This window comes from Pyrus communis, chromosome 1 (assembly GCF_041283825.1).
Source record: "Pyrus communis isolate YQ-2024b chromosome 1, ASM4128382v1, whole genome shotgun sequence".
In the NCBI taxonomy this organism is placed as follows: Eukaryota; Viridiplantae; Streptophyta; class Magnoliopsida; order Rosales; family Rosaceae; genus Pyrus; species Pyrus communis.
The window spans coordinates 7,867,923-7,884,112 of NC_142565.1; the positions used below are offsets into that span (position 1 = coordinate 7,867,923).

Consider the following 16,190-nt stretch of genomic DNA (forward strand, 5'->3'; position numbering starts at 1 on the left):
TGTGGCAAGGATGACCGAAATAAGTGGAGGAAGAACATAAACAAGAAAAAACCACAAACTGGGCACAGCACCCAAATCTGGGACACTCGCTCAGAACAACTGAAACAAAAGCTCGGAAAACTGAGACGAGCTCAGAAGATTGCAATTCAGAGGGTTGCTGCCGACTCCAACAGAAGTTTTTCTCTGCATTTTAGTCTCCTATTAGCCCCTAACGCAGGCTTTTCGATTCACGGGTTTCCTACTCCTCTAGGTTTGTTGTTCCTATTTCATTAAGGGAAGAGAAAGGTTGCACAATCAGATTTTGAATATACAGCTTGAGCTTCAATTTCCAGTACAATATCATGGGAGATGTATACATCTTACAAGAACAAAGCCTTTTAGATCAAAAGTTAAACCCACCCAATGCGTCGAGGCGTAATGCTCAACACCTCCTAACATGCCTTTTACCTATTTGCTTTGGCAATGTTCTACCTATCAGCCTGTGATCGTTGATCTCTCATCTCACTCATTTCTTCTGAAAAGTCACCATACAAAAGAATGCTATCGCCCGACTAATTATACCTGTGGATGTTAGGATGATTATACAAAGATTCCAGTTATGAAGATTATAGCCGGCCTTTAGAAGTGAACCGCAGCGAGTTATCAGCCATACTCCAGCATACCTGTAGCAAAAAGGAAACAAAAACATACAGATCAAAGAGACAATTTTAAACAATCGACTAGAAATTCAAGTATCTATATTTGTATACTAGTGCACAAACAAGGCTCGGAAAACATATAAAAATGTTTGCACGTAAACATTTTGGATGCTTGCAAAGTGGGGAGCTTTGTTGGCTTGGGGTCGCCCTTTTTGCAAAGTACCTTTCAGCATTTGCAGTCACAAATGCTTCCAAAGCCCACCTCGGGTAGCACAATTTAGCTAAATTCTTCATAAGTTCACTATCTTGTGGCCGTGTTGCTATAAGAGTCAAAACAACTGGAAGAAGGACCGACGACTGCAAACAATATCAGTTTGTTAGTAAAATATCAATGGAGTACCAAAAAAGAATGTGAAACTAGTTCGGCTGGAAACAATATCAGTTGGAATGAGTTACTTACTAGTTGGGCTGCACCTTGTTCAAAAAATATTGCTAACGCGTAGGCTATACCAGTTACACAATACACGAGACAGACCAGAACAATGTAGTTATCTGCAAAGCTAGATCTTGGGTTGGTAAAGAAGTAGAACATGGACAAATACACTACAGGTTTGATCACTGTATTAAAATGGTCAATAGTATCCTTAGCCAGAAAATAAGCCAAGCTGCTCATCCCCGAAGCGCTCTCTCTCCAATAGTGTAATCTGTCTAGAGAAAACGACCTCAGAGCCGCGATTTTACATAGTAGAGCTGAAATCAAATCAAGACTCAAGGTTAGGAACAAAAAAGGTTTGTGCATTTGTCTAGAAAAAAGAAACTTATAATTGGTTGTACTCACAAACTGCAATAATAGTATAGGTGTAACCGCCTGCACCAAAGGTCTGATCGCTGACGTTCGCAAGGGATCCTAAGCAGGCTCCAGCAAGTAATAAAATCAAATAATCTACTGCTTGCATACGAGCTTCCCGAAGTCTCTGCTTACCAACTCTGACATGACGTCAAATAAGGAGGATCAACTATAGGCATTACAATAAGAATGCAGAAAACACCATGTTTTCAATTTTGAAGATTTCAGCAATGCTCTGGAATAAAAATTGTAATATTTGCACAATCTTGATTCCTTACCTGCCCAGGAAGTATCTGTACTGTAGAAACAAACCCGGGATTCTGCGGTTCGATAAATCCTTGGATTTCAAGAAATTGAGCCGTACCCTATCACGATGCAGATCCACAGTACTTTTCACATCTTGCCATACCTCTCCGGCAAAAGATTTTTCCATCATATCATCACCAGAAGAATTTGTTTCGTGATTTGAATTTTCATCCATTGATGATATTGCAAGTCCGGTGGCACTCTGCCTCATCTCAGGAGGTACTGAGTACCCATTATGAAGCATCCATCTGACGGGAAGCTCATCATGACTCACTCCCGAGCTTATTTCCGTAGCAACTATACCCTCTAAAATGTCAATGAAGTGGTCTGGAGGGTTGACTCGGTCTGGGACATTGATCCCAAGGCCTGCAAAGTATTCCTCTACTTTCTTTGTTGGTCCATGATACACAGTAAGACCACCTTTTGCCAGGAGTACCAAATCATCAAACATCTTGAACAAGGTGTAGCTGATGCAAAAAAGTTTTGCATTAATCAAAGTATGAGAGAGTTTTATGCACATCGACAGGGAAGAGAGAGAAATAGTGGACTTTCAAAGTATAAAGAGCAAAAAACCTTGTTTTGAGAGATTACCTAGGCTGGTGAACCACCGTGCAGATGTTTACCCCTTCAAGAGCTTCCCGTCTAAGTGCTCTAAGAAGTAGCTGGGAAGAGGCGCTGTCTAGACCGGATGTAGGTTCATCCAAAATCAAAAGTGAAGGTTCCATAACCATTTCCAAGCCGACATTTACACGTTTCCTCTGGCCTCCAGAAATTCCTCGCTTCTCTACTGTTCCAACCAAGGAACCACGTACTGTCTGAAGCCCCAAGGACTCAATAACTCGTTCAACCACTAACACTTTATCCGGTTTCGGTAAGTCCACAGATAATCTTCACAAAAACATAAGTACATCATCAAAATGTAACAGCGGTCTATACAGTAAGATTGATATATAGAATTATAATACAAACACACTTTTGGGTAGCAGGTTGACAATAAACCTATGACACCAAATTTCAAAAAATAGTAGCAAAGATGGTGAACATGTGACTAGCATATTTGCTGTTAGAGTGGAATCGGTAGAGTGAATGTGGCATATACCTGCATTTTGCACTGAACCATAGATTCTCTTCCACAGTCAAGTTTCCATGCACAATATCATCTTGTGGTACAAACCCTACGATTTTCTTGTATGAATGGATTGATGTATTCTTTCCGTTTATGAGAATTAAACCAGTCCTCCTGCATCCAATTGCTTTTCCAGCTAGGGCAGAAAGAAACGTTGTTTTTCCAGCCCCTGATGGACCCATAACAGCAGTGATGCGGCCAGGCCTAATTTTACCAGTTACACACCTCAGTAGATGCTTGTTTTTTGCTTTCAAAGTAAGCGTTAGGTCTTTGAAAGAAATCTCGATGAGAAGCCGTTTCCTTATTTTGTTATTAGTAGCCATTTTAACCACCCCCGAGAAGGTTAGGTCCTTGTACTCTTGCAGCTGAGCCTTCTCTTTCTCAAGTTGACCATAAGCATACTTGAAAATTTGGCTATGAGTATTGATCTTCTTTCCTTTTGGCACATTTCCCACATTCGTATCCTCAGATCCAATACTGAAACCTTCATAACCCTCGGGGTCTTCTTCAATTTTACGCATAATCTGCATGAGCTCAATAGGTTCCTTTTCCTTTCCTTCTGATGGCACAGGTGAGGACCGAGAAACACTAGATCTACATGGATGTGGTGGTATCGGAATGTCATCATCTGTGTCAGGTCTAGATTGAGTCGAAATCTCAAGTTTCTCAAGTTCTGAGCTATACTTTTTTCGAGAAAATGTACGTGATAAGTGAGCCTGCAATCCACTTGCATGCTTCTTAGCAGTATCTTTTGCCGATTTCCATCTTTGGCGTGCTTTTGCCGTTTCCCTTGCACTTCTGGCTGCTGCTTCTCGGGATTTAGCCAGTCTCCTCTCCCTAGTGGTGAGAACTTGATCTGAACAATTGTATATAATAAGAAGCAGAGTACTCAGAGCTGCCTGCATAAGCAATTAAACAGCATAAATTTCAATTCATTTTTTATTGCTTGATTTCAGTTGTGCCAAAACATTATCACAAAGTATATCAGATACGCACTTTGATTAAAATGAACAGTGTGCGCCTCACATATGCAGCTATGAAAATGAAAAGTCAAGTTTTGGTTTTGGAACTAAAATGGCCAACTTACAATTAGCAGTATTCCATATGCATGCACATTTTGATTTGCGGTGTTTGGATTGCAGGAAGTCAAAGCAAAGCAGCCTGAACATAAAATAAAATAACAAAACGTCAGCTTCTTTATGCTTGCAGATATTACTGGATAAACTAAAGAGCAAATATCGAGTTAGAAGGAAATGGGGCACCATCACATAAAAAAAGCACTGCGATCAGGAACATATCAAAATTTTGTTCGAGAAGTAAAATGAAATTATACTCACCTTTCTCAGATGTAGAACCCATTCTGCAGTAATGTCTGCAATGCATGAAAAAAATATTTAATCGGAAAGACAAGAAATAACGAGAGCACAATCAGCTAAACGTTGAACCAGTTCGATAAATGACGTAGGAATGAAACTCAATACCCGCTACTACAAGGAATGCTTTTCACGGTGGTTGGGCAATATGATCCAGCTGAACAAAATATTTCACTACTACTACCAACATCAGCCCATAAATTTGCTCCTCCACAAGTATGATTTGGTTGCCCCGGAGGTAATTGGTAATTGTATCTGCAAAAACATATCATTATATAACTTTCACACATAATAAGCTATTGAACAACGTAAGTCAAGAGATCATTAAAGCAAGAATCTGAACTTACGGTTTACACAGACCGGTTGATTTGTCCAGCGTTGCTTGGGGACAATAAGAACCTGATGGGCAAGCTTCAAGAACGCGATAGCAATTGGAAGAAAACAAAGAAATAATCAGAAGCATCCCTTAATTAGGGAAAATACGTTGCACAGAAACAAAGTACAAATTGATTACTCGGATATATTAGGTTAAAAGGTCTTACGTATCATGCATGTAAGACCATGGGGGCAAAAGAAACCTTCACAACAAGGTTGGCAGCTCTGAGTCCTGGCAGGGATGTCCTGTGAATTTTCAAGGTCAACCTGCTTATTTGGGCCAACACTGCAAGCCCATCCTGGCTCACACCCAGAAATCCATGCGGTCAAATTACAGTTCTTGTTCGGTCTTAAGTAATTTGCACTCTCCGATTTTTCGAAGAAACTGTTGAAGTAGAACTTCATTTCAGCTGCTGTACACAAACGTCGTGTAACATCTCCTGTTGAACATTACAAATTTATCAAAACGAAGTAAAGCAAATACTACATTCGATTGCCAAGAAATGTAACCTATGCGTAATTTTTTCAATTTTTCGATTCCCGTTTTTACTTAAGAACCAACCAAACTGAGTAAAAATTGTTGTTCTTTCTAATTATAGAAGTACTTATATACCTTTAGTCTTTAGAATGCAGGAAGTTAAGAAATCCACATTGGAGGAAAAATTAAAGGCCTCATTCCAATCGGCTTCCCTGATAAACAAATTGATCATCAAACAACAACAACAACAGCCTTATCCCATTAAGTGGAGTCCGCTATATGAATCCCCAAGAACGTCATTGATCATCAAACGAACACAAAAATAAACTCCAACTCCAACAATATATCTAAAAACAAATTATAAAAAAAAACAGTATAACTGAGCAAATCAATGCTTCCATTAGTCAACTTGAGTTGACTTTTCACACCCCATTACACAATTCTAATAACCCACTTCCCATTTTTCCTTTCATACATTTTAATTTCTCAGCAACCAAACAGGAAATAGCAAAGTTGAAAAAAAACAGCTTACGGGTCCTTGACGCAGAAGCTGGAACGATTGCTGATTTCTCGGCTGAGAACTGCAGTGACATTGGAGATGCGGCCGTACACAATATGAGTGATGAGAGGAAGAACTGCTGGGTTGTCAATTTGGTCATAGTCCCCCACATCCTGGCACTCCACAAAGTGCACCCAGCACAGAACCAAAACCCCAACTGAAACAAATGTGCCAAAGTTGGCGCCTTTGGAGACCATTTTTGGAGTTCCAACACCAAATTACAAATGGGTTTGCGAAATTAGTCCAAAATAGTGGAAAACAAAATTTGGGTTCTGGGTTTTGGAAATTAACTCATTCATTTATCAGGAAAAAGACGGAGCTGGGTTTAAATATCTGGGGAGGATTGAATGCTGGGTTTGGAGATTGAATGCTGGGTGTGGAGATTGGAGGAGGAACAGAGAGCATGTGGTGTTCTGGGGTGGAGAGGCCAAGTGGACGAGAGCTTGGGGAGCAGAGAACGTGGGAGAGAAGGAAGAAGAAGCAGTGGGGCCTCTGAGTTGAAGTAAACAGCAAGCAGTAAGCACGTCCGAACTTAATACATTTGGTTTCGTGCCGGATTTCGGACATGTCTTGTCGTATTGTCTGTGTCGAAAAATAGTGGCAGGACAGAGAGTTTTGAGGTTTTTGTAAAAAAAACAGTGCCATTTGTCATGAGATTTGATCTTGCATTGATTAATTACTGCCGAAATTTTTTATTTTACTTTTTTTTCTGGCACATTAATTGAAAATTGCGTGTTTAACTCCTCTAATTTTATATTAATTGGGAAGAAATGTGAACTTTTTATTTTGTTTTATTTATTATAAACGATATTATTATTTTAAATATCAATAAAAAAAAAGTAAGGAGAGTTTGAACTCGGCATGCGTTTTGATGAAGAATATATCCAACATGGCAATCAATCATTGTGAAGTGCAGTCTAGTCGTATTCATCTTTATTTGTAAGTGAAAGTTGTTATGTTTGATTCTTATAGACCTCAAATTGTATACCCATTTATTCTTTTCATCCCTCAATTTAAATATATGATTGTATATGTCACTTAGTATCTTTTTCACTTTTAAATGATAGATTTTAAGTTTGATTTCCATCAAAAATGAATTCGAACCAAATTATTATAACTACCCAACTAAGAGGTTAGCCTCACCCATTAATGTAGATAATATTGAATATTATTCAAATAAAAAAAAAAAATATATATATATATATATATATATATATAGTTGTGGGGAAAAAAAATGTGACATATTTTTCTAAGGCCCGTTTAGTTGAGCCCCGCCTATTTTATTTTGTAAGGTATGGAAGGCAAATTAATTTAGAGATAAGTCAGTTTTGTCTGGGATCAACTGAGAATCAAATTAATTTTATGCGCACAGTGGATTATTTACCCTCAGGGGAAGAAGGTGGGCTAAGCCTCATAGGGGGCGTTTGTTACGCTGGACTATCTCGGACTGGATTAGCTTCAAGGACTAAGCTGGACTGGCTTAGAGTAGATTAAACTGGACTAACTTAGTGAAGCGTTTGGTGCAGTATTGGACTAAGAAGCTGGATAATAACAAATTCTAATATTATATTATTTAATATATAAATTATTAATATTTTATTATGATCTTATCTTTTTCTCCATCTTTTCCTACCATTTCCATCCCACTCTCTTCCTCTTCTCTCAGTTCTTCGTCCCACCCTCTCCCTCTTTTTTTCCTCTCAGACCTCTCAATTCATGTCTCTTTCTCATTTCTGGTCAAACTCCTTATCGATTCCAGTCTCTATTTCTTTGTTCTCCCTCCTTCTCTAGCTATGTGTTGTTCGAACGGAACCTCACGGCTCCAATTTTCCCGACGAGTTGCAAGTTTCCCGATGTGTTTTCCAGCCAACCCTTGTTAAATTGGATGAAGTTAACACCGCCAAAAAATTCATCACCATCCCTGGACCGAGATCTTAGCTTTGCATGCTCGAATCTGTCATGGATTTGAAGAAGCCCAAACAGGCCGAGACTTCTAGGCCATGTTCCGGCCACATTTTGGCCTCGATTCAGGTAGAATCGTAATCTTGTCACTCCCAACTTCAATTTTGTATATTTTATATGAAAGTTGGTTGTGAAGTGGATCTGAAAGAGAGTCGGAAAGTTAATGATTGATCTAGGTGACTGGAGATGACGAGAAGTCTGTTGGGAGTGGTCGTTGAGTATGACGAGGACGAGAAAGAAAGGATAGTCTTAGAGGACGAGAAAGAAAGGATAGTCTTAGCTAGTCCCATGGTTATTGGGGGGTCTCGCTAAGACCTCTTAGTGAAGGGTTTTGTCCATGCTAGTCCCCTTTAGTCTCATTAATGTTAGTCCCAGCATGGAACAAACACGGTATTGGACTAATAGCTAGTCCAGTCCAGTCCAGTCCGACTTAGTGAGGGCAAACAAACGCCCCCATAGTGGATTAGTAGTAATGTGATTCAAATTTTCTTTTAACGAGAATCGAACCTAAAACATTTTACTTACAAATGAAGTGGAATATTGCTAGACCGTAGTACTAAGTGAAGAGGAATAATTTGTAGGTTAGTTTACAGAAAAATATGTTATTTTTTATTTCAAATTTTAGAAGGATCCTCTACCTGCCTCAATTGTTCAGGACAATAAGTCTCTGCTAATAATCCCTGGACATTGCTTTTGGTTCGAAAAGTAAACATTCATTAAGCAGAAACAAAGGTTACAACGGGGCCAACATAAAGCAAGGCAACACATGGGGAAAATGAAAATGCATAAAGGCGCAACACAGTAAGCAAAAGACAAAAATAAAGAAAACCCTATTTCCTATTAACCAAACGCAGAAAATATATGTCGCCACCATAAACGTCTTGCCAATAGCCATATTGGAGAAATAACCGAGTGGTCAACTCAACCAAGACATCGTAATAAAATATTTATAAACCTACAACCAAGAGTACATCACAACCAAAATGCGTTACCAGAAAAGCCGAACCAAGAGATAGATAGACATTGGATCTAAAACACCTTAGCCAAGCCCTGCAAATATATACAAACAGAGTAACATGTGAAAAGGGAGTGAGGTTAAGACGGTATGTGAAATACCCTTACTTTTGTTGAAGTGGCAGACTTCGTGGTCTCGAAGAAAAGTCGACATGCCGATTAGGGGAGGGGCAGTGGAGGATGGAGATGGATTTGGCATCCATCTTTGGTTTGTGGTTTGTGGGTCCGAGCAGAGGTTGGGGTGGGGATGGCGTATGAGGATGAGAGGTAGAAGGAAAAGACGGGAAAGGATGGAAGTTTGGGTTTGAAAAGGGACTGCAAGAAGATAGAAAAGGTGGAAAACTAAGAAAACTAAGAATTAGGTGAAAGGGATCTATGATGGTGAAAGGGATTTATATGTTGGATGGGAGAGAAATCATGTTGTCATGGGGATTGGTTATGTAACATGATGAGTCTAGGAATTATATGTTGTCAAGTTATATTGAATGATGGAGGAATACTATGCTTTCTGTTTGAACTTAGTGGAATAAACGTCTGATTTTGTGTTAGTGAACTACGAATGACTTGATCCCTATTAAGGGTACGTAGGTAGTCTAACGAGGATGTTAGATGTAGCCATAAGGTAAACGAAAAATTTCTTTGCAATTTGATTCTTGAATTGTGATTTGCCATATCCCGGAGATAGGGTATGTGAGATATACGAGTATTTGATGACGTCACGTGTTGATCCTAGATGTATGTCAGGATCGGGGCGTGACAATAAGTCACGAAGTATTTTAAGGAGTTCTTTCTCAATCCTTGAATAGCCAAGTTTTCTCTTTTTTGACAAAAGATGGGTCTTCTTTTGTTTGTCAAAAAAGAAGAAAGAAGCGGAACAATAAAGAGGCTCAAGTCAAAAGGAAGAGAGAAAGATTTAGGAAGACTTGAATGAGATTTTAAGAAAAGATATAAAGTACTTGAAGCAAACTGAAGGGTGCAAACAGAGGGCAGTGGCGTTGTATGATTCATACAATCAGTCTCACTTAATGAGATAAGGCTTAATTGTTATTGTATGATGCTAAGAGTAAGTTAAGTCATGCATTGTCTTTAGTTTGTGTCATGTGTGATGCTATTAAGCTTATTCGAAATATTATCTTGCATAATTTTTTTGAAAAGGGTTTTTATTGATGGTCACTTGTTTTTCTTTCGTGATACTTTTCAGGTAATGTATCTTTTATAAGATGCAGTTTTATTCTTGATATTCAAGTTGAGTTTTGAATTATCTTACTATGGATGTCTATTGTGCTATATTGGAGAGATTTCTTTCACGTATTGGGTACTTAAGCGATACTTCACATATCGAAATACAATTAAAAAATAATATACACTTATGTATTCATCTAATTATTTTATGACACCTGAAATATCCTGCTGAATACGAAAAATGATCTTCTCAAGATCCCTTTCACCTAATTCTACAAGTTCACAAATTTGGGCTTTGAAAGTTGATCTAACGATTGCAAATAGAGGTCCATAAAAAGTTATAATAATTTTAGCCGTTAGATTAAATTTTAAGAAAACTAAAAAAATTAAGATAGCGAAAATCGACGATAAACGCAGAGAAGCAGCGGAAGAACGTTGGAAACACATCCCTAGACTTTGCTTGAAGAGTCAAGAGGGGGCCCACCCACACAGTGAAACCGTACAACCTTACTTAATCTATTGTCAGACAAAATTGATGACACAAATTCGTGATGAATGTTTCATGGCGGATTGAAAAAGAAAGAGCTCAAATATTGTGTTCGTAATGTTTGGTAACGTTCAATATCGAAATGCTTTTGCAGTGCGATCAAACAAGAAGAACAAACTTGCTTGTCAAGGATGTAACTCTTTGTTTTCGTTCTCACTCTTCGCTCTTATTTGCACGTGGATGCCATTTAGGCACTGTCATGCAACTTGCATCTCTTCTAGAAGCACAGTTCTTTTCAAATTTCTGTATAAAAAACTTGGATTGTTTACGGTCTAAGCTACCCCACAGAATCATCCAAACTTGCAACGACCTCCGTTGTAAAATATCACACATATATACACGTGTATATATATATATATATAACACTGTGCAGAACATGACTGGTTCTTCTTTATTTTTTGCTTTGGTAGTATATCATGAGTCATGACTAGTTCTTTGACAGAACCCCACCTTAAAGTTTCATCCTTTATCTTTAATCAAAGCCATCCATCCAACTCTCAACTCTCAATCTTCTTGCTCGGTCTTCGCTTTCACACAAAATACTAGAAGTTGTTCACTTTCCTCCTCCTCCAAATACAAATACAAAACAATCAACCTTTATTTTATTTTATTATTATTTGGGTTTCTCTTCTCTCTCTCTCTCTCTCTCTCTCTCTCTCTCTACCAATATTGCTGTGTTTTGTTCTCTCTCTCTCCTCTCACTTTTTTTTTTGTTTTGTGTGTACGTACGTGGGTGTTCCTAGTTGGTGAGCTAGACCCCCAGCCGCCTTGTATTGACTTGCCTTGGATCATGGAGAGCTCGCTGTTTCTCTCGATACTCCTAAATTTTTCTGCATGATTTCTGGTCTCTCTTTCACAACACCAGAAAGCTACGACGATCTGTATGTATAGGTTCCCAGATTTTTCCTGCAGTGATATGTAAGAGGTAAGTTTTTTTTTTTTTTTTTTTTTTTTTCCTTTTTATCCAAGTGAATTGTATTTTTTTGATTTTTTTATTTTCTTGTGCATGCCAATGAATTTAACTGTTGATGATAATTCAAGTGAATGGAAATTGGATTCTGGGTTTTGGAAATTGATGTTATTTTTCAAGAATATCATTCCTCGGAGTTTTATTTTAATTAGTTTGACTTTTCTTTTCTTCTGCTTCAATGAAATGAATTTTTGCAGATTTGACCAGAGTTAGAACAAGAATATGCTTAAAGACCAAGGTTTGAGGGTGCTTAGGCCTTTCTTCTTCATCCCACTGCATCCCGTATTCGAACCCTCCCCCTTTCCCTGAGTCTAGTTTGGAATAGAAATATCGCTTGTAATAAAAATAAATGGATCAATGTTTGAGGAAGTTTAATTTCTGGTATATCAGATGAAAATGTAGGTTCTGTTTGACATCAATTTTATATAATTGGACTGTTTTGATTAGGTAGTTTAAATACTTTTTTGGTCTCCTTGAGAGATTGATTTTTTTCGGGTTATGTCGAAAAAGGAGAATTCTGTGAGCAACTAAATTGAAAAGCTGTGCATAATCTCCTTGTGGTAGGTCTAATTTAGCTTTAAGATATGACTGTTTGCTAATTGAGTATGTGAAGAGGGAGTTTTTGGGTTTAAACCATTTGAATTGTTGTTAACATTCAAGATTTTTGTTTTCATATCCGAAAATGTATAAGACATGACAAGAATTCTGTTTGCCTGGTGCAGTAAGGTCATCGCTTTCAGCCGGCAATGAAGTGTTTTTCTAATTTCTACAACAGAGAGAAGGATGATGAACCAAAGTCTCCTAAGTCTATCTCTACTCGTTCAGCTTCCTCGTTCTTTTCACTCGATCGCGACCCAAGAAAATCTAGTTCCGAGTTCAATTCTCAGAATGCCACTGCAGAGCTTAGTACAACATCGTCCGCGAAGTCATTTGCGGCATTGTCTCAGAGACAGAGTAATAATCTCAGAGAATTCACATGCTCGGAGTTAAAAGCGGCAACAAAGAACTTTAGTCTCTCCCTCATGCTTGGAGAGGGTGGTTTCGGCGGGGTGTATAGGGGTCATATCCAGAGCACAGATGATCAACATCAAAGATTAGATGTTGCTGTTAAACAACTGAGTAAAAGGGGATTTCAGGCAAGTCTTCTTCCTCTATGCTGATATATATATATACATGAGCATAAGATATACACTAATCTGATGGCGAGAGTACAAGATTCTCACGAGTTATTGGAACCAAATAGTAGTACCATAGCGGTAGAACTAAGGTGGATTATTTATGTTAAGAATGCGATGCATTTTTTAACTTTCAACAACTACTGCACAATTTCACACAAGAATTGAGTAAGTTCTGATAAAAACCTAGCGTACGATACTCAAATAACAAACTATGAAATGATAATAACTTGTAAATTATTGGTGCTCAAATGATAATAACTTGCAAGGTTATGTTGCTCAAAGCTCGGAAAAACATTATTTATTGTGTGATCTGATAAAATCCTTGCCCATTTCTTCAAGGTGTTTGATATTTTTAATTTCCATCTTTCGTATAACAGGGCCATAAAGAGTGGGTGACTGAGGTTAATGTTTTAGGGGTTGTTGTACATCCAAATCTTGTCAAGCTGTTAGGCTACTGTGCTGAGGATGACGAAAGAGGGATTCAACGGCTCCTGGTATACGAATATATGCCCAACAGAAGTGTGCAAGACCACTTATCAAGCCGATTTCAGATAGCTCTTCCATGGGGCACAAGAATGAAAATAGCCCAGGATACTGCCCGCGGCTTAGCATACCTCCATGAGGGGATGGAATTTCAGGTAATTTCTAGTTGTCCCGGGCCCTTTACGCGTTGAACCACCTATGCAGCTCATTATAAAGAATTCTGAGCATTCAGAATTATAGTGTTCATTCTACTTCCACTGATTATTTAACATTGTTTCCAATTTTCATCTCTGGCACAGATTATCTTTAGGGATTTCAAGTCTTCAAACATACTGTTAGATGAACAATGGAATGCAAAGTTGTCAGACTTCGGTATGGCCAGACTTGGGCCTTCAGATGGATTGAGCCACGTCTCTACCGCGGTATGTTCACATATATGCACAAGATTATGCTTACATAACCTCAGAATTAACTTTCTATTATAGTGAATGTCATGTAAGTGAAACGGATGGCTGACTTGCCAAAATCAGTTGTCGCGAACTATGATCTTATACATTAAATTACTTCCTGTAGTTTCTTTCTAACTTGCCAAAATAACTTTCCAATTGATCATATTTTTATAGGTTGTTGGAACAGTAGGATATGCAGCTCCTGAGTACATTCAAACTGGGCATCTCACGTCGAAAAGTGATGTGTGGAGTTATGGAATTTTCCTTTTAGAACTCATTACAGGCAGACGACCTGTGGACAGAAACCGACCCAAGAACGAGCAAAAACTCATGGAATGGGTGAGGCCATACCTCTCTTCCGATCCAAAAAAGTTCCAGGTGATTTTGGATCCAAGGCTTGAAGGAAAGTATTCCCTCAAGGCGGCCCAAAAACTAGCAACCGTAGCCAGCCGGTGCTTGGTGCGAGCGCCTAAATCACGCCCCAAAATGAGTGAAGTCTTGGAGATGGTGAACCGAATTATGGAGACGACAGATATGGGAAGCCCGGAACTCCCTTTACACAATGTGGACTCGAAGGAAGATTATTTCGCAGAATCCAAAAGAGAGAGTTTGATGAGGAGGCTTGTGGATCCATTCATCGGAGAGAACTGTTGCTTTAATTGGCTAATAGGGAGACCAAAGATTGTAAATCCTTGTTGAAGTAAGTTGAGGAGCATACTGGGAATTGGCACAGTTGCTAGTTTTGATCATGTAATGGCCTTATCATGCGACAGTGATGCCTCTTTTTTGTTTTGCTCATGCGATGGAAAATCTGCTCTATGTATACTTGCTGAGGAATGGGAATGTAAAGTTGCATATAGATGGCAGTTTGAACTATTAGGATTGGCCTCCTGGAGGCGCTTGGCGCCATCGGAAGAATAACGCTTCATTGAAAATGAAACTAAGCGCCTCCAGGAGAATAACGCTTCGATGAAAATGTCTCAATCGATGACATATATATGGTGAGCTTCCAACAAATATAGTATGCTTATAGAATGATGCAATTTGTTCGTGCATGCATATATTTTCTTTTGAGTGAGTTGTAAGTTGGTAAACTCTGAGGTACCCTTCTCCCCGCTTAGAGCAATTGAAAGGGGTCGGGCCACGGAAGAAACCCCCACGCTCGTCCCCTATGAATGCGAGTCAAGATAATCCAACCAAATGTTATCAGGTTTACGATCCTCAAATAAAGCATCTCAACGAAAACATAGAGCTCCTCAAATTAAATTGAGAGACATTTTGTACTCAGTCAGACTCATGAGAAATTTCATGAGTCCGCCAAATCTCTACCTACCTCTCTTCTTGTTGCTAGCAAGTGGGAATAGACTACTTCTTGGGTAAATGTTCCCATGGTTTCCATGCCGTTTAATACCCTAAATTTAGGGTATTAAAAAAAAAAAAATCTGAACTTTAAAGGGAAAATTTAGGGTAGTTTCACCTTCAACGTTAGCAGATATGCAACTTCACCAGGTTGAGGGGTTCCTGTTCCATTCATACTACTGTTGGCTTATGCGGTATGTCTAGCAGATGATGAATCCTATCCAGGATCGGAATTGAATATTTTTTCGGTTTTCAAGAAGTGTCTTAATGGCTATCTGACCGCCTTCTAGCATGTATAATGGCTATCATGGCCTCTTACGAACAAATGAAGAGAAAGCTTGTAGTTTTTTTTTTAGGCTAGATTTTGAAATGAGACTAGGGGGTGTAGTCAAACTTGGATTTGAGAGGATTTTAAAAGACTTTAAAATCCTAGTGTAGTCAATTAAAACATTTTAAAGGATTTTAGAATCCATTCAAATCTAGGTGTAGTCAATTAAAGGATTTTAGAATCTTTTAAAATCTAGGTGTAGTCAATTAAAAGATTTTAAAGGATTTTAAAATCCAACCAAATCTAAGCATATTAAAAAAATTAAGATTTTGGAGGATTTCAATAAGTTGTGAAATTTGTGGGATTTGAGAGCCAAAAGTATATATAACCAATACTAAAAAAATCCAACCTCACCCTCTAGGATTTCAAATCCTTCCACCACAATCCATTCAAATTCTTTAAAAATCCATATGAATTTTGTAGGCATCTTTAATCATCTTAAATCCTATCAAATCTATCACTTTTAAAATTCTTTAAAATTCTTTAAAATCTTAGTTTGACTACACCCCCTTAGGATACGCACATGAACCAAGATTCAGAGGCACTCAAAGTCATATATTGTAGATCCTAGTTCACTTTCCAATCACTTCAGGATCAAGAGGTGACTTTAAGAATGTTATGTCAAAAGGACCAACTCTGATGGGAGAAGGAGCACAAGCGGTACACCACATCAAATGTTAATAATTGCACACATGTTACAATATAAATAACTTATCACGCAAAAGAAAATAAATCATCAAAATAATGATGTAACTAATCATTTCTTCAACATGCCTTGCAGTCATCATTGTAGAATTTGCAACAAATGTTGTATCGATTTTTAAAAATCCATGTTAACGCGTAATTTAACGTCTTTGAGTCGGTACCAGAATTTAAAACAATGAAGCATGCATTGTATTACCATTAATTTATGTCACTAAATAAGGAATATGAAGTCCTCAAGCAAATATTATCCCTTTGATACCCTAAATTTTCGTTTTCAGGTTGATTGTTAAAAGGGGAAAGGATCCTCTCCA

At 38.2% G+C, this 16,190-nt stretch overlaps 2 protein-coding genes across 3 annotated transcripts; one reads left to right on the forward strand and one right to left on the reverse strand.

Annotated features, from left to right (window-relative positions):
• Window positions 1-286: 286 nt before the first annotated feature.
• Window positions 287-6,298, reverse strand: LOC137720805 (ABC transporter G family member 24). 2 transcript variants are annotated; one of them, XM_068459913.2, is made up of 14 exons: window positions 5,676-6,298; window positions 5,279-5,355; window positions 4,833-5,105; window positions 4,638-4,701; window positions 4,399-4,545; window positions 4,255-4,289; window positions 4,005-4,078; window positions 2,891-3,816; window positions 2,383-2,679; window positions 1,764-2,258; window positions 1,477-1,625; window positions 1,099-1,388; window positions 862-995; window positions 287-662 (listed from the first exon to the last, which is right to left on the reverse strand). In XM_068459913.2, the coding sequence occupies exons 1-14, from the start codon at window positions 5,897-5,899 to the stop codon at window positions 506-508; spliced, it is 3,342 nt and encodes a 1,113-aa protein (XP_068316014.2). In that variant the 5' UTR covers window positions 5,900-6,298; the 3' UTR covers window positions 287-505. The 2 variants fall into 2 exon arrangements, with proteins under 2 accessions (XP_068316014.2, XP_088551750.1); XM_088695624.1 differs by lacking the exon at window positions 5,279-5,355 and having other exon boundaries at window positions 5,676-5,806.
• A 4,493-nt stretch (window positions 6,299-10,791) lies between these two features.
• Window positions 10,792-14,522, forward strand: LOC137720659 (serine/threonine-protein kinase PCRK1). The gene is made up of 5 exons (XM_068459747.2): window positions 10,792-11,332; window positions 12,100-12,513; window positions 12,933-13,193; window positions 13,338-13,460; window positions 13,662-14,522. Exons 2-5 carry the CDS (start codon window positions 12,124-12,126, stop codon window positions 14,184-14,186), a joined length of 1,299 nt encoding a protein of 432 aa, XP_068315848.2. The 5' UTR covers window positions 10,792-11,332; window positions 12,100-12,123; the 3' UTR covers window positions 14,187-14,522.
• The last annotated feature ends 1,668 nt before the right edge of the window (window positions 14,523-16,190 follow it).

Bases quoted from the DNA above. Each gene is read 5' to 3' on its own strand.
- LOC137720805 (XM_068459913.2), bottom strand. From the start codon at position 5,899: ATGGTCTCCAAAGGCGCCAACTTTGGCACATTTGTTTCAGTTGGGGTT. The intron at 2,259-2,382 runs GTAATCTCTCAA...TTTTTGCATCAG, and splicing joins ACGGTGGTTCACCAGCCTAG to CTACACCTTGTTCAAGATGT. The intron at 1,626-1,763 runs GTAAGGAATCAA...ACGTCATGTCAG, and splicing joins TACAGATACTTCCTGGGCAG to AGTTGGTAAGCAGAGACTTC.
- LOC137720659 (XM_068459747.2), top strand. From the start codon at position 12,124: ATGAAGTGTTTTTCTAATTTCTACAACAGAGAGAAGGATGATGAACCA. The intron at 13,194-13,337 runs GTAATTTCTAGT...TCTCTGGCACAG, and splicing joins ATGAGGGGATGGAATTTCAG to ATTATCTTTAGGGATTTCAA. The intron at 13,461-13,661 runs GTATGTTCACAT...ATATTTTTATAG, and splicing joins TGAGCCACGTCTCTACCGCG to GTTGTTGGAACAGTAGGATA.